This window comes from Lottia gigantea (assembly GCF_000327385.1).
Source record: "Lottia gigantea unplaced genomic scaffold LOTGIsca_14, whole genome shotgun sequence".
In the NCBI taxonomy this organism is placed as follows: domain Eukaryota; kingdom Metazoa; phylum Mollusca; class Gastropoda; family Lottiidae; genus Lottia; species Lottia gigantea.
In genome coordinates, this window is record NW_008707617.1 from 2,957,761 (window position 1) to 2,976,976 (window position 19,216).

Below are 19,216 nucleotides of genomic sequence, written 5' to 3' on the forward strand. Positions count from 1 at the left end.
GTTGGTAGCATCAGTGCTAAAAGGTATTGCTTATCTAGGTAGGAATCAATATAACAAATCAACTTATATGTTATTGTGTAAGACAACAAAGTTTCTATATTTGCTTCTGAAAACATCTGCTCCCCTATAGAATTAGTTTACAAGTGTTGAGTGAAATACAGAAAACGTTCATCCTTCTCAACTTTTATCTTATCTCACCTGTAGGCACAAACTATCTCAAATATTCCACTAACATAACCAGGATTTAAAGAGTTTTTTTGATATGAAAGTAGTATTTTAAAGTGTTTGTGATTGTGATTAGTTTATCTTACAGTATATTCTCAATTCTTATTCTCATATCAAGTATCATTAAGAATTATATTCTATCTAATAAATTCTTTCTTTAAATATCTTCTGCCACACTTTCATTTCATTCCATTTCTCATAAATAACCACCATTTATTCATTCTGACATACCATTGAAGTGGCTTTATACCACCAGAGAAGCTTCAAGATCTTGAGATTATAATAAGTTATCTGGTTATGCAGAATTGAGAGGGTAAAGGCTGAATTTTGGTATTCCACCATGTGTTTTATTGTTTTCACTTTTACAATAAAGCAAAAATTGATTTGAATTGAATTATGAATAGTATTGAAAGAAAAGCAGGAAGAGTTTTCTAAGTCCTTCTCTATTTTGTATGTTGTTAAGGTCTGGTTGTAATTCATTGTGGATTTGAATTGGACTAAATATACCTTCATCACCAGTATTCAATGTTGATTCTTAAAAATTTGTGCAATTTATTTCTTTATAACCCTACATTGTTCTTATAAGTCAAAAAGCGATCCCTTTGCTTCTATTCAAAGTTTTAGACAATATAAAATCTTTTGGCCAGAGTTTCTCAGGTACTGATAGGTAATTTATCAGAGTTATTATTTTAGACCAGGTACTATTTTAGTACATAATAAATTAGCGTTAGAGATATTTCTAGATATGTTACAATTAAATTAGAATTATTTGATAAGATCAGTATTATATTTAACTTTATAGCTTGTTTGTATATTTGATATCATAAGATTGTTTTTCTCGGAATTTGGGTCAAAACCATTTGAAAAATGAAATATATTTCATGAATCCAAAAAGTTATATATATAATCTGTAACATACCCAATAAAGTATCTGACACATTTATATGTACAAATTAAATTTCATTCGTACCATTTAATATATAATATGATATTATTATATAGTGTATAAAGAAGACATGAAAAAAAGAAAGTTTTGTAAAGTGTTTAAGGATTAATTCATATGCCTGATCCTCGGAAACCTCATTCAATGTATCAATATAACAACTCATATTGAATTTGATTTGTCAGAAATCACTACTTTTTTGCGTTTTTTTTTTTTTTTTTCAATGAAGAGTACAAAAAGTTCATACTAAATAAGCATACTTGTGAAGAAAATTTGTTAATTTCTATATTTTAGCACTGAAGAGGAAGTTAATGCTGAGAAGATCTGTAAATGAATTAGTTGATCGAGGCATTTATCCACGTAAGTACCATCTTCACTCAGTTTGAAGTTCTTAAGTTCATTGACTTCAGCTAGTAGAACTGTGTGCCAAATACTGAAATACCTACAGATCAGTTGAGATATTTGCATAATGAAATATCCACAGGAATAGATTCTGGAGACCTATTTTTGTTTTTATGCTGTATAACCTATATATGTCCTATTGTTAACCTATATTAGCAAATTAGCTCATGTTTGTAAAAGCTGATATTTTAACTATTTTTTTGTACTATGTTTCCAATGGACACAATATGTACAGAAGACTATTAATTAATATTTTAGATTAAATTATTAAAAATTGTGTTTAAAAGATAACTGACTAGGTCCAGACATATTCACTGTTCAGAACATTTAAGATAGTTCTGCAAACTGGAAGCACTTGAGAAGATAATACTTTATTAGATTTTACATACCTGAAAGATCTATGTTAATTCAAATATAATTTAATGATGTATTCTGTTTTTTTGGCTATTTAAATCTGCATGATGTACTAGGGTGGGGTATAGAAATTAAATCTGTTATGAAATAAAATGATAAGATATCAGAGTGTATTGGGTGTAATATTTAATTAAATGACATACAGGTTGGTCCAAACAGTTATCATATTATACAATTAATGTCCCTGAAAACATTTAAACTAAAATTATTTAATTTTCATTGCGTAAAACAGCCGTTCTCTCAATTTCGACTTACGTTAAAACAGTAACACTAATGTATAGTTTTAGATTAATAGATCTTAATGATGTGATGTCTTTCTGAATCGTTCTAGAACAAATCATATATGACTAAGTATCTTTGATAATTTTCTAGCCCATGTTAGGATAAGTTAGCCCTTTCTGTAATATCAGGCATTGCTTTATACTAATAAAACATTTCTTTTCAGCATTAAAAACACCACCAGCCTATGCTGAACAAAGAAAACAGTTAGAAAGGGCCAAGGTAAGTTGATAAAGACCATAGTTGGTTGTAGCTTTTGGATGTTTGTGCTCAAACCCTCCTTGAAGCAAGAACATATGTGGTTATATTCAGGAGGGATGAATTTCTATAGCAACTGTTTTTTCAGTTTAAGCTAGTTATTTTGAATGGATAATTTGGAAACAACATATCAATTAATTTGAAAAATCCCAGTGAATAATGTTTATCTAATAATTCAAAATAATTTTAAAAAGCTGACTGTTTTTTCTTAATCTTTAATATTATTAACTAAAATAAAATGATAAGATTCTGTTTAGAAAGCTAATTGAAAGACAAGATGTGTTAACTTTCCTCTTCAATTCAACTCAATGTTTATTAAAGTACCCAGCATATTGTTTGATGTTCAACTGGGATATTTTCATACCATTATATTTATTAGACAGGGGGTGATGAAGTATAATAAAATAAATTGATTTTACAAACATTGGATGTGTATTACATGTACCTGGTTGTTTAGAGTGCATTCAGTGAATTAGAAGGACGTTTGAACTGAAAACACTTGTATGGGGTAAAATGTTATATCAACATGGTGGCTCATTAAATCTCTAAATATCTCTCAATACAAGTTCCTTCTTAAATTGAGATGGCTAATTTTTACTGCGCTTTGAACTAGAACTTGAATTCCCTTACAAATTTGATTAAAATTTTCTAACAGGTAATCTTTTAAGATTCCAGGTTTTTTGTCAGCCTTCTGTTGATTCCTAATTAAGAAAGATTGGACTACCTGATATTTAATTAAACTAGTCCAGAAATAGTTAATGAATCACAAGTAAGAAATAAAGTTGAAATATTTTGATAGGTTTAATTCTGGTAACTGATTCTGGTAATCTTGAAACAGTAGTTCCAAAAAAACAATATTAAGATAAAGATTTAATTTAGAAATTTAGTTTATTATAATTCAATATTATGAAAGTGTATTGATTTAAAGAAGGATATGAGATATTATTGAACACTGATTGAAAGTATTTAAAATGTTTTGAGTTATAAGATATAATGGTATTATATTGATGTAACAATTGAAGATATAGTATAACAAGAATCTATATTGACTGAAGTTTATTAACATCATTATACCAGTTAAACATTACCAATATATCCCTTCCTTTCACCTGTTATCTATTATTATACTTACCTACAACCTCATTACATACTTCTACATTTCAACACTACCTAGTTTTCCATTCCACAGAGAAAAAATTTGATGCCACAGTGTGTTCTTTGAAGTATCAGTGGAATTTGGTTCTCAGGTTCAATCCCAGAGATTAATGCCAAGCATGTTTATACACCCACATCATAATGTGGACGTATGTTGTCGTTACCCATGTCCGTCCGTCAGTCGGTCTATCTGTCCACAATTAGCTTGTGAAAGCGATAGAGACTACAGTTTACATCTGATTCAAATAAAATTTGGTGTGTACGATATTCACGATTTTTCGATGAACGGTTTTTGAGTTATTGCCCTTGATTTAGCCAAAACGCGTCAAAATCGGCTTGTGAACGCGATAGAGACTACAGTTTTCATCTGATTTGAATGAAATTTGGTGTAATCATTTATATTGATGAGATCTTGGACAAGTTTGATATTCACGATTTTTCGATGAACGGTTTTTGAGTTATTGCCCTTGACTTATGAAAACCTTGTCAAAATTTGTTTGTGAACACAATAGAGACTACAGTTTTTATCCAATTTAAATTAAATTTGGTGTGAATATTTATAATGATGAGATCTTGGTCAAGTCTTAAGTTGGCTATATTTCGATGAACGGTTTTTGAGTTATTGCCCTTTATTTATGAAAAACGCGTCAAAATTTGTTTGTGAACACAGTTTTCATCCGATTTAAATGAAGTTTGGTATAATCATTTATAATGATGAGATTTTTATTCAAGATTGAATTTTTCGATCAACAAAATTTGAGTTATTGCCCATGACTTAGTAAAAACTCATCAAAATTTGTTGCCGAAAGAGTTGACAGTTTATGTTGGAATTTTATTAAATAATGTGTCTTTGTTTAAATCAACAATATCTTGCACAAATTAGATTTTTGGTATGATTTGATAGGTGACCGCCCTTGATATACTGAAAATGTATCAGGAAAGTGGGTGTATCTTGCTAGGCAACCACTTGTTTCATTTAATGGTTACTTTAGATGACATATGCCATTCAATCATTAGTATTGTTGGTTTATAAACCATTGTATATTTTTAACACATTAATATATGGAGCTTATTAACTTCAACTTTCTTCATTCATTTAAAATTGATGCTACTCTTAACTCTGTATGAAAAACTTTTCATCCTCAATTACAAAAGATGAAAACAGAAAATTTAATACCATCTCAAAAAAATGTATAGACAAATATAGAATTATTATTGAAAATAAAAGGAAAGAAAAGTACAGACAAAAAAAAAAGGCACTTTATTCCAGAAATAAATAGATAGAAAAATAATGAAAAGCCTGAGGTTGGAGTTTGTTGTTTAATGTTAGATAGATGATGATATTATTATAATAAATTGAAATCATTGTTGTGTAATAACTGAAAGCTCTTTAACAGGATATCTTTCTAGATCATTTTGTGTCACTCTGTTTTATTTCACATGATCAACACTGTTCTACTGACAATCTGAAGGGGTATATTAATTTGATGGGAACATCATAAGGTGTTATGTTATTTTACATCTTCATATGCAATTGCATCCTTGAAGTGAATTGAAGCTGAAAACAACTGGCAAATATCATTGTCCCTAGTGATTGGTACACCTCCAGTTTTTGGCCTAGATCTACCACAAGCATATGGTGATGTTGTTTTCTATAAAATACATAAATTCTTTATGCCTGAAATAACTGGTATCTGTATACAGACTGCAGTAGTGCACTTTTCTGACTGATATTTAAATGTTACATGTTATATAGTTTACATACCTGTTCTATAACATTGAGTATAATGATCTGATCTTACATCTTCACAAGCTCAATGCTCAGACATGGCTGTCTAAACTAATGTGACAAGACTGAGAATGCACTGATAACAGCTCCTACTAATGTCCAAAAATCTTCAGGAGTATGTGTCAAGGAATTCACTTTTTTGTCTTGGATTCTGTTATTTGACTATTTTATTTGACTGTTCCTCAAAATTCTTTGTTCTTCTTTCCAATCTAGTTTTGATGAATCATAAATTAGTATTCAGCTATGTTTGCCGCTGTGATTAGTTCGTGCTGGGCTGATAACCATTTTGGAATGTTTGATATCACTCTTGACTTAGATGCCAACTAGGATATGGGAAGATGATGTTCTAGAATATTCAAGTCTTATGTATTAATCACATTGTGTAGGTTGTAATATATCAACTTGTAATAAACTCTTCAGTCTGTAAGATCATAAAAAGTCAAATTCAATTTTGATGCAATTCGTGTGGTTTACAGTGACTTTCAGACTAAACATCATGGTGATAAATAATTTTCTTTGAAGTAACATCTTCAAGATGATATTGGCATAGATTTCAGATTGATTCTCTGATTGAACTCGTAATGTTTTTAAAGAAATTGTCTGATGATGGATTTTCCCTTGGGGTTTTAACTATAATAATAGTTCTAAATTTAACTCAACTAAGCTACTGAAATGACACTAGTTTAGTTTTTTCTTTTTTTCATGCTTGCAGATCATTGGAATATGATTAAAACTGGACTGTATTTTATATAACTAACATATTTATCGCACTATTTGATGATACACCTACTGATTGTTATTGAAAAAGAAAATTCTCGTTTAGGTTGATTGAAGTAAACATGTTTTTAACAACAGTGAAAAATTTTTCTACAATGATTCATAGTAAAATAGTACTAAGTCAGGTTATTTTGAGGGGTAATTGGTATTTTACAGTACCATTATTCTTGTCAAAGATAAATTAAGAATTTTGTAAGATTCGATAAGAAATGATCTCATAATTATGATATTTATACGCTACCTGGTTTTGAGGTATTTCTGAGACTATTCTTAATTCTGTATAATTTAGAACACGTTTAGCAGGCTTTACAACATACATCACTTTTTCCAGAATTATGATAGAAATCAAGGATTACCTAAGAATACCTTACTTCAAAGGCAGTCTCGGCATTGCTTGAATCTTGAGCAAGTTACAGAAGAATCATACAGTGGATATAAGATTAATGTAATGTTACATGCCACAACCATAATCTTTTTTCCATTTTTCAAGGTTAGATGAAAGAGCTATGTTCTTGGCCTTTGTTGATTCTAGAAAGAACTGACAATTTATAAGTTTCTTCTTGCAATAACAACATTTTATATGAAATCTTGTATTTAGAACTGAATAACATGAAAAAGTAATAAGAAATTATTATATGTGATGTAATATTATTTCTAGACAAACAAATAGATTATTTTACTGTTACCAGATACCCTATAGAATTAATAATAGACATTAAAAACTAAATGTCTGACTTATATCATCTTAGAGATTGTATATTAACCATCTGGAATGATGTAAACTCAATCTGATTGGAGGAAAAGATCTCAACAACCAATCATAGCTTTCGGAATCCATTCTATCAGTAACTGTGTAACTCTAGTTTCACAGATGTTCTGAGATGAGAAATGGTTCCAGACCACTTATAAAACTTCCAAATGTTTAATATTAATGATGGTCGAACATACGTCATTCTCTCATACTGGATTGGTCACCTGTTCGACCTACTCACTCACTTTTTATAGGTCAGAATCCAGCCACTGTTGGGGATGGGAATGTTTTGGACTGTTTTTTAATGCTACTGTATAGATACCAGATGAAAGGAACAATGTTATGAAATCAAGCAGTAACACCTCTAGGCCTGACTTTATTGAAACCTTATGATAATAAATAAAGATATAATCTCTTTCAGGAAGTCTACAAGTGACTCATGTGGAATCTAAGTTAGTTTTTCATTTCAATGTCAGGTTAAAGGTTAAATTTTAAAGCATTGAAAAAAAATGATATGAACACATATCCAATATTGTCAATATTGATGCACGGTTAAGTATTATTTTCTGCTTCAACTAAGCTCTGTAAATATTGCAAGGATTTCTAGACTAGATTGCAGTGGGTTGTTGCTATGGTGGTCTCCAACATTTCAAGTTTACTCTTAAATGTTTCACTTGTATCAATTATAACACTTCTGTAGTAAAGTTAAAGCTTTTTTCTCTAAACTTCTTTCTAAATAAAGCAAAACAATTGATAATGATAAGAAAACAGAAGAGAAGAAAATTGATCATTATTAAATCAAGCACCTGCTTTATAAATACCAGGTAGTAAATAAAACTAGCTAGATAAATCAGGTCAGTATCTGACCAGTAGAAACATTGTCCAGCTGTTTGATATATCTGACCACCTGGACTCCGAACTCATCTCATCTAATATTTTATAATCTCTTTACAATAATCAGTATTTAGATTAAAGATTAATTAATTGATGCCACCCAGTTGAACTGCAGGATGTCAGTGGAAGATAGAAACTTCTAATCAGTAGAAATCTATAAACTAAATTATACTTGTATTGGTTACCAACAGATATTACACAGTCTTGCAACTGTTCGATAATATGGTACATGTATTGTAATGCTGTCATAAGCGAAAATATTCTGGATTATTGTGATAGTTTGAGTGAAATTCTTTATGATTTGTCCCTCCCTTTAGTTTGATATGGTATAGGTCTTATCATAAAAAGAATCTCCTATTTGTAATGAATGAAAGGTAGGAAGCTCTAGAACTGTACTTTGATGATCTGCAGTAAGATGCAGAAAGAATTTACCATAAAGATGAACAATGCATACATATTGCTGTTTATGCCATTATGTTCAGTTCTGTATGATCAAGTTCATTATGAATTATATATGAATGGTCAAAATGAAAACTCTTATTTAAATCTGAAAATTGTGCTAAAGTTTCTAAGTCTGATAAAGTCTCCATATATGAAATTAAAAAGCATCATTTGTGTCAATGAAACCTGACAATGGTGCCAATGAATAAAGATGATGTTGTATACTGACGTCAAAGAGACATTTCCTTTATATTGTCAGTTGTCACGGGGGTATATAAATTGAAGTTATTAGTTTAAAATTTATGTGCTTTTATTTTATTATGGAATCATTCCATAAATAGAAATTTATTTTTATACAGAAGCTTAGACAGAGATTAATATCAAATGGAAACGTGACAACTTCAGTTCAAATTAAATCTAAACCTTGTTTTGTATCACTGTTTCAAAAATATCCTTGAGTATGAAAGCTTCTGAAAATTTTCTTTTATTCATGGAAATATTTGAAATCCTGAAACTGTGATTTATTTTTGACAAGAAGTTATTTTCTGGTGTCAATTGTTAAGGAAATACTATTATGTTGTTGATAGACTATAGTAATCATTGGAATAACTATTTAAGTTATAAACAGAGGAACCATTGTTATGCACATAGGAATAGATCTTACAAGGTGGGGAACCAATTTTTTAGTTAAAATTTTGTTGTAGGCATTTATGTCAGTTCAGTCACATTTAATAGGCTCTAGAATCTTCAGTTTTAAATCTATTTTCATAGATAATTTGTATGTGTTTACATAGAAACTAAATAACGAAGTGCTTTCCAAATATTAACTCCTCCGAGACATTAATGTAATCTAGCATATTGGATATGCAATAGAAGTTACAGTTTATATTTCTGTGACAGTTTCCATTTTGTATAACGCAATGTATAGATTTCTATAGGCCTTGTCTATCTAGATTTAACTCAACAAGTTCAGGTGAGATCTGTAGAATATAAGAACGCTTTAGAATAATATACAATTACTAATATTATACAACAATATACAGCTTATATGTAAAAAATGCAAGTTGTCAATATAGGAAATGAAATAATCCAGGCAACTACCTCTCACCTGATAAATATAATTACTTAAACACAACCTCTCAACCTTCAAATTAGACAAGAAAAATAATAAAAATACAGTTAAAAACAAAGTTTTTCAAATTCCAATGTCTGACATGCCACGTTTTATGTCAAATAAATGGCAGCAGTTGTTGCATTAAAAGTTTATTATTGTACAGGAATCCAACTTGAAAGAAATCATGAAACTTTGTTACTTTTGTCTATCAAATTGTATCTAGATGGCGAGTAATTAAGAATCATGTTACAATTATAACTTAAGAATATAAAGAGAACTGTGTACTGTGTGACAAACATGATGTATTTCTTGTATTCTCATTATGAAGCACCTGATGCCACAAATTGACAGTGTTTTTCATTGTGATGCCCTGAAATATAGTAATGTGAAGGATGAGGGCCTGGTGTTCTGCCTCCCTGTCACTACCTGTAATAGATGATTACAATGGTTCTTGAATACATACACTTGGCATTATTTTATGATATTTCAAATGCTTCCTACCCTTCCTGGTAGTCTGACCTGGTTCCTTTCTGTTTCAAGAGAAAATCTTTGAAAAGAAATCCTAATCAGATAGCAAAATTATGATTTTCTATCTTTCACTTGCGTAAGAAGTTCAATATTGTCCACATATTGTTTCCACACCTTTAACTCTCTCTAGACAGTAAATATTTCACTGGACGATGAAATACTTGGCATCAAATCAAGTCTTTTATATCAAGACCACTCTGACCTTTCTTTTATAACATTCCATATCTTATTTATCAGATTAGTATTGATTTAATTGTGAAAATCAAATTATATGATTTTAAATGAATGAAATTGTATTACTTCTAGAAGTTAAATTCCAGTGTAATTTTGAAAAACAATATGATTATTAAAGTTACTTCAATATTCTGAAATTGAAGTTGTTTGGTACTTGTTCTTCAATTTGATGTGAAGTATTAATATAACTTAACTAAACTCTGCAAGTCCAATTGAGATATTTTACTTTAACAGTAATATCAGTAGACTATAATATTTGTTGTTAATTTTTGCTAAACAATCTTTTCACTTAGAAAGTATAGAGAACCAAGTTGGACTACACCAACTAGGAAAAAAATTTGAAAAAGAGTGAAGAAACAACCTTGGACTAAGCACATGACCTTTATTTTTGAAGAGTAAAACTTCTAAATCTTATCTGTAATGGTATACAACAGTTAGTGAGATAATGTCAAGAAATGTTTTTTTGTGTAGTTTATATCTAATTGATGATAATACACTATAGATATATTATATATAGTATATTGCCACTTCATGATTTCTGTTATTTAATTAATACTTGTATCATAACCTATAAACCATAAACTGCTTTTTTTTTAAAATACCATCTTAAAGTCTAGCCAATTTTCTCAGAAGTTAATTGTTACTAGACAGGAAGACCCACTGACTTGTCATGTATTTACAGGCCATCATTGATTGCTGATCTAGGTGCAGTGTTCACTGTTCAGTAACCGTACATGTTCAGATTTTTTTGTTCAACCTAGATTTTGTTTAATGAAAATCACAATTTACAATCAAATATGCATAGGCCTACTACTTCAACAAATGGTTTCCAAAACCAACTGAACTTAATACCAGTAAATTTAAAATGCAAAAAGGAAATCAACGTGGTGTCTATATTAAAATAGTTTTGGTTTAAAGTTTTTAATTTGCATATTTTCAGGCAGGAGATCTGTTGCGACGTAAAATACAACAAAGACCAGATAGACAATCATTAGTACAACAACATATATTAGAAGGTGGGTACACGATCAAGTCATGTAATAAATATTGTATAATTCTTACTACACATAATGCCTAGTATTCCATGCAAGACTTAATTTATAGAGATGCAAAAATAGCTCTATTTCTACTTTACTTTCTTAACTCCATTTTTATGTTACAATGATTGCTTGATAGTTCTGTAATAATAAATTATGCCAATTTCACTATTGCAAAAAATTCAGTTTTGATTTGATGTATTGATTATACCTGTTTGAAGCATCAAGTTATAACAATACAATAAGTAAGGTGGTTGCTGTAATAAAATTTTGGACAACTGCTGCCAATTGTTATTTTCAACCTGTTTTTATATTCTTTAACAAAACTCAACTTTAAAAAAATAATGTTGATGGTTATTTCAAATTGAGATCTTTAAATAGAAATTTTTTTTAGAATTTGAATGATGTTTGCAGAAGCCTGTAATTTGTTAAAAATCTGTAATAAATTTTTTTAGTAATAAATCTGTTTTGTTCTTCCTAAAAAAATGAAGATTTAAATATTTTCTTTGAAACAATAAAATGGTAAAAAAAAAATAAAATAAAGCTCCTGTTGTCAGATGCCACCTTGGATAGGACTTGTCAAGTCCATTTTATAATCATAATACTGTAGTAGGTTTATGAGATCATCTATTATGTGATATATGATATGCTTTTCTTCTTCTAACTTTTACATGTACTACAGTATTTGATATGATTTATTACCATTTTTTTTTGCATATCAGTTGTTGCCAGAACAAACTGATAATTCTGTCATAGAATCTCAATTATTTGGTATGTTGTCTGAAATTAGCATTTGATAATGATAATCAAATGATGAGACACTGTTTTTTTTTTGTTTTTTAAAGGGAACAATTTATTGTTTTGTTTTGACAGTAGGAAGTAATTTAATAGGATACAAAGTATTTTATGATGAAACAGTATGCTAGATAATAATTTAAGAATGAGTAAATCAGAATAATTACTGATTTTTGAAACTGCTATAAACCACTATTAAAAGGTTAAAAAAATAGATAATCAAGATGTTACAGAATGATAACAATTTCATAGAAAAGATTTAGTTCACCAGAAGTTTTAAATATAACATGGACATTCAGGGAAAGATATGATTTCATATGTAAATCAAAAGTCGCATCATGAAATTCTGTACAGTCACTCTTCTCTTAATGTACATAATGAACAGTTTGTATACAATCTGTTACAGATACAACCATAGCACCGTCATTACAAGAACGCCAGAGGTTATTGAAAAAGTCAAAACTTAGTGATGAGTTGAACGAGAAGTTATCACATCGTCCTGGACCTCTCGATCTCATCAAAGGCAATATTCTTCAAGCTGACAATAAGATGATAGTTGATGCCATCAAAGGTAACAATGGCTTGCAGATGTATGATGATGATTATTATGGTTAGTTGTAGTTTTCATTTAGACTTAACCCTAGCTTGCATGTAATCATTCCATATCTGTTCATCATCATGGCATGTATTAAATGTTTTAGATAGGAATAACAGCATCAAATATCAGTTCCCACTATTTAGTGTATGTTACTGTGTGTGACTGTACTTCTATAAAAATCTCTCCAGCTTATTGCTATCAGATAGAATTTTAATGTGTATTAGTAGCAAGGCAAATGGGCTCTATTTTAAATCTTTACATGTATCTAACAAACGATTTTTGATAGAAATAGATATTGTATTTTCCTCATTTACAGATGGATCCCTACACTTTGATGGAATTGAACCTTCTGATGAAGACGATCAATCACGTCAGATTACTTTTGATGATGATACAAACACAAGTGATGGAGCACCTTCTCCACAAGACTCAAATATGTCAGAGATTGGTAGTCCTGTTCCAGTCACCATACCAACACTACTGGACATGCCACAATTTTTTCAACAAACAAGTCCACAACCTACAGTGGTGTTACCCCAAGTATCCAGAAGTCCACAACTCAGCTCACCTCCAATTATTCCTCAAACCAGCAACATTTTGGCTAAATCCCCTTGTAACATGATATCAAGCAGTAACAACAATAACAATAAAGCACGACCAAAAAAACCAAAGCCAAAATCTATTCCCAAGGCAAAAGTTATTAAATTCCATGAATATAAGGGTCCACCAAACATAGTTAAAACTCAAAATGCCAATGATAAGGATTCAGAAACCCCATATCATGTCATGCTGCAGCAACAACAGTTATTTTTACAGTGGCAGTTGGAGTTTCAACAGAAGAATAATTTTCTTTTGGCTCCAGCAGAACCAGAAGACACACTTATACCAATTGCTCCTCAACCTGCTCCAAACTCCAGTTCTACTGTAGTCACTTCTACATCTCCCAAACCAACAACCACTCAAACTGTTCAAACACCTGTTATTGTTCAAGCTACAACACAGGCTATACCAACACCAGTTCCTCAACAGATTATTCAAACTGTTCAGAAATCTGTTACTCCACAGATACCAGTGCCAACAATGATCGCTAGTAAATCACCTTCACCCCAGCCTGTTCCTCTGCCATCTATTGTGGCTGTGAAATCTCCGAAAATCTATGGCAATTTAGAAGATCTTAAAGTTGCTGATCTGAAAGTGGAGCTTAAGAAGAGAAACTTGCCAGTATCAGGATCAAAGCCTCAGCTCATTCAAAGGTTAAGTCCCTATCATGAAACCGGTGCTAAATCACCTTCTCACACAGTGGTTACTCCTGCTCCATCTCCAGCACCTAGTATTAGTAGCATCGGTAGTACCATTGAATCAATAGGTTCTCCCCCTCTAGCTAAAGTAGGAGCAACTATAGGAACTGTTATTAATGTTCATTCACAACCGATGCCACAAGTACAGCAATCACAACAGCAACCTAAAGTAAAGGAAGAGCCAATGTCAAGGAACAATTCACCACCAACATCACCATTGCTAATGGAAAGTAATCCACTGTCACCAGACATGATGGATGTTTCAATACCAAGCACTGTCACTTTAACAAATCAGGCCAAGATTCATTTCAGTCCACAACCACCACTTTCATCGGTATCTCCTATACCTACTCCGAATTCAACCCCAATACATACACCAGCTCAAGTTCCTACATCGGTGACTGCTCCAATTATAAGAACTCCAGAACAGCAGGTACTCCCTGTTCAAGCTAACATTATAAAAACTGAGGCTACACCCATGGATGTTGATCAGACTACTAATGTGGATACTCTTAGCACTGCCTTCATCAATCAACAACTCCAGCTCCAGATGCAGCAAGTGAAGCAATTGATACAACAAACTCAACAGCAGCAATCCCAACAGCAACCACAATTGAGTCAAGATGAACTTTTGAGACAGCAACAAAGTCAGATTGAAGAGCTACAACGACAGCTTCAAGAATCTCAAATGAAACTCAAACTACAAGCTTTACAGCAGCAACAAATTCAACTGCAGCAACAGAGCCAATTATTGCAACAGAGTAACTTGATGCAACAGCAGCCAGTTACATCACAGACTTTGATAAACAACCAGGCTAACCTCTTGAACTCACAGTCACAGCTGGTGAACTCTCAAACTCCAATGGTAAATGCTATACAGATCATACGTCCTGATAGCAAGATATCAACACAACTTCAAAATTCACAGACCAAACAGATACAAATACCAGCTAGTTTATTACAAGCTAACTTACAGAATAACAACCATGGTGTACCAGCTGTTATTTTAACAGGAAATGGTGATCCAACTAAGCAGAGTAAAACCACTTTTGCTGATTATCTGAGGTTGAATCAATCTCTACAGAATGGTAACAAACCAGAAATAATGACATCAACATCAACTATCAATAATCAACCTTATATATTTACTACAGCTACTACCAATATTAAAACTACAAACCCTCTACCCATTAATGGTATTCATAGGTAAATATACTTTTTGTGGATAAATATAAGACCTATAATGTATTAGGTGCAATTTCCTCAAAGACTGTGGGAACTTGCACATGCCTTCTGTGTTAAAGCCCAATTTAACTGAAATACCAAGTTCTTGTCTGATTGGAATTGGTTTGGAAGAGTAGCTTTTGTGGGTTGCCTAGGGTGCATATGTCACTTATGTCCATAAAACCTATATCAAACTATAAACACCTTCTTTTTCAGGACTACATCATTACCAGTTACTTCTCTGGACTCTCAAAAAATTCCAGTAATAGAAAGATCACCATCTAATCCATATTTTAATGTCCCATTGAAAGAACCACCAAAGTATGATGAGGCTATCCGAAGTAAACAAGTTAAACAGCAGAAAGATGAGGTAATTTAGATATTTCTTTCCTCGAGTGCTACAAAAAGCTCCAAAAATAGAATAGTGTATAATCATCAGTTCAATGTTCAAATGTGTTTTGAGAACACAACCATTTTAAAATGCTTTAAAAGTAAATAATTATTTAATATTTATATCACTTGTGGTGCCATTAAATATTTAATATATATAATTAGTAATTTTTACATTTTCTTTCTCAGCCAATGGTGCCATCTCCACCTTGTGGAAATCCCCACATAGTTACCCAGGGTAATCCTAATAAAAGTCAAGCTATGGATGATGTACTAGAGATTCTTATTAGACATGGAGGTAAATTAATTATTTTGTCTAATACATTTAAAATTGTAGGGTGTAATTAATCCAGAAAAGCAAACAGTGTATGTGATTGTAATACAGGTTATTTAAATATACTTTTGTAAGATACTAGATTGTTGTTGTTTTCATTGGTATATGTCTCTTCTCACCATATGGATTAAACCTTTAATATGTTTTCCAAAATTGCTTTATTTTGTAATTAGTGTTTGGGTATCATTGAAAATTTAATTGAAAATTCCTTTTATTTCAGATTTGCCACCCAATGCTGCTGAAGAAGCCTTACCAACCCCTAAAACCACACAAGCTCAACCCTTGCCACCTGTAGCATCAATGCCTTCTAATATAGCTGCATCTTCATCTTCATCCAGCTTTAGATTGGAATCCATCCTTGCGTCTTCTGGTATTAATATAGCAGCTCCTACTGCACTGCCAATCAGTTCTTTAACCCCACCCCCTCCAACAATAACCACACCTTCAACAATTAATGATGTGTTACAAATGACTGCTGAGAAATCGAATCGTATTGAAACCCCACCTCCACCACAAGTTGTTGTATCTATGCCTTTATCAGATAATAACAATGAACTGTTGGATTTATCTGAAATGTTGGATGCTGGTGATTTAAACAGTATGGATTGGACAAATGATAATGCGTTTAGCAATTTAGATCTATACGCTGCTACTTTAGCTGATCAGTTAAATTCAGTCAGTGATCCACAAACCATGCTTAATGTGCCAACATCAAGTGATAAAGATGACAGTGCTCATGGTTCAGAACCTGATCTTGCATCATTAGGACTCTCAGATCAGGATGCTGCTAATAATATGCAAATAGACGTTTCTGATTGGTTAGATGTGATTATGCCAAGTACAGGATTAACACCTCTCACCACTAATGCCCCAGTGTCTTTCTCTTCAGACCCCATATTAACCCCGAAAACACAACAAGAAGTTCTTGAACTCTTCAACTTTGATGATACAGACTTCAGTGCCCCATCTGACTCTGTCAATGGAATAAACTGGGAAAAATTAACAGATCCTGGAACAAGTTCGAGTTAGTGGAAGGATTATTTTGTGAACTTAGTTAAGCGTAGTGATATTGTGATGTGTAATATGACATATGAATGGACCAAGTGCCTAATGGAACAAATTGCTTCCGGAATTGTGATTGAAATACAATGGAAAAGACATTGATTTAATGAAACTGGTTATTGAAGACTTGATTGGTAGACAAGATTACCAATTTTATGTAGAAAGAATTTTTGTAGAAACATTGCCATTTTTATTCTGATTCATTTTGAAGGACACCCAGTGAGTGCAAGCTTTTTGAATGGAGAATACTAGTTGGAGATTGTTAACTGCAGGCTTGTCTTCTAAAACTTCTTATACCAGTTATATACATATACATCAAACAGAACATTGATATCTTGAGTATGATTAAGAATATTGTGTTCAGAACAAATAGAAGTTTTAATGTTCTTCTACGACATTGAAACTATACTGGATGAGTTGCCAGTATATTATATATGCTTAGGTTTTTATTTTGATGGTGTGTTCCCTATTTATTTAGAGCTGGTTTGAAGATGCTATGTTTATATTATGTTATGTCTATGGGTCCATCAAGCGGAATGTTTTTTTTTTAATTTTGATAATTTCCTACCTTTGTATTAGTTCATTTCCTACATCATCAAAATCACTTGAAACTTTCATACCCTATATTATAATCTTCAGTAGATAACTTGGCATCCCACAGCCTTCTGTATTTTGAAGCATTCCATTGAAACTTGTGCAATTATTCTTCCCCTGCTTTTTTAAGCCACTTTCTAAAGGGCAGAGTTTGGTTTCAAGACTAACAAGGGCATATCATGATCAGCCATTACATTTTTCAAAATAGAAAGAGTTTGGTTCTTTCTAGATCCTGTTACATTGATCTTGCTGTACTGTTGTACAAAGTGGTAATACCTAGGTCAACTATTGAATGGGACCATTATTTATAGGAAGGAGAATGAGGTCAGAATATCCAACAAAAATGGCTCTCATAGTAGTATTAGTGTTAACATCTTGAAATAACATTTCATTGCTATTTTGATTTTAAGTCGATTCTATTTCATTTTCTTGAAATTTGTTTGAAAAGTAGAGAACTGTTTAGTCATTTTTCATAAGATATTCAAAAATATAGAATATTTCAATTTATGAAATTTCTCAATGGTAATAAAAGATGGATGTTGAAGATTTCTTTGATAGTTAAACTTTCTGAAAATAAATCAAAAATTTCAATATTCTGAAATAGCATATACTTTAAATTAATAGAATCATAACATCATATAAAGATATCCATTCCTTGAAAGTTAAAATACACCTAACACCAAAGTACGTGATTGTTATTTATAAAATCAACTGGGATCAGCTGATTTAGATTGGTATTACCATTTTGTTACTAGCTTTTTGTATCTAGCTCGTTCATTTTGACCAATCTATCTATTGCCTATATTGATCTAATTTGTCCAAAGCTAAGATTTTTACCCATTTATGCTTATAATTGTTCTGAAATTCTGAGGAAATATAATGGTCATTTTTCAACATTTACTCTAGAATTTTCAACCAAATCTGTGAGAAGCAATCATAAATATCAGACAAATTTGGTTGTAATAGAATGTTACTAAATATTCTTTGAAAGTATTGAAAATTATTCAATCATCATATAAAGAATACCATGTAATTTGTTTGTGCTTTGATGTAGTGCTTTATTTTGGCTCTTGTAGTTGTGTTTGTGTCATTCCTTCCTTCTGTGATAAAAAAAACTTGATCTAAATTAACAAAAATATTTATTTCTCTTTGAATTCCTACAGCTGAAATCATTTTTTAAGAAGAATGCATCAGTTTGAATCAGTTTTAAAGAAAGATGAAAGCAGCTCTGTGCTTTTATTAAAGCAGGCTGAAGTATATATAATAGTTTTATTTATTTCATTATTAAGTTGGCTGATTTCTTCTTTTTTACCTGAAAGTGCAACTCAAAGGGTAATTGTAGAGGAATTTACACTTTCAATTAGAAGAATGGAAAAAGTGGAAATTTATCCTCATGAAATAAAAACTGAACAAAAAAAAAATATTATCAAGTTGTTTGTGATTTCCTATTTAAAGTAACACCATTATTATCATACTAAATAGAAATAATGATACTTGGTGTTTTGTGTGGACCAAACGAAAGAAATATCTACTGCTGTATATATCATGTACTTACTAATACATTCTCCATTATCCAGACGAAGTCAATTTTAAAATTGATAAATATTTGATAGTGGGGATTGATATTGTTCAGCCTGAAATAAAAGCCTGTTATTAACTTGACATTCAAATCTGTTTTCT

General features: G+C 31.1%; 1 protein-coding gene across 1 annotated transcript; it reads left to right on the forward strand.

The window, feature by feature from the left end:
• Positions 1–1,464: 1,464 nt before the first annotated feature.
• On the forward strand, positions 1,465–12,651 carry LOTGIDRAFT_111577 (hypothetical protein; the record flags this gene model as incomplete). The annotated part of the gene is made up of 4 exons (XM_009049769.1): positions 1,465–1,528; positions 2,430–2,489; positions 11,149–11,220; positions 12,443–12,651. Coding segments are annotated over 4 exons (405 nt in total), but the record flags the coding sequence as incomplete, so codon positions are not given.
• Positions 12,652–19,216: the final 6,565 nt, after the last annotated feature.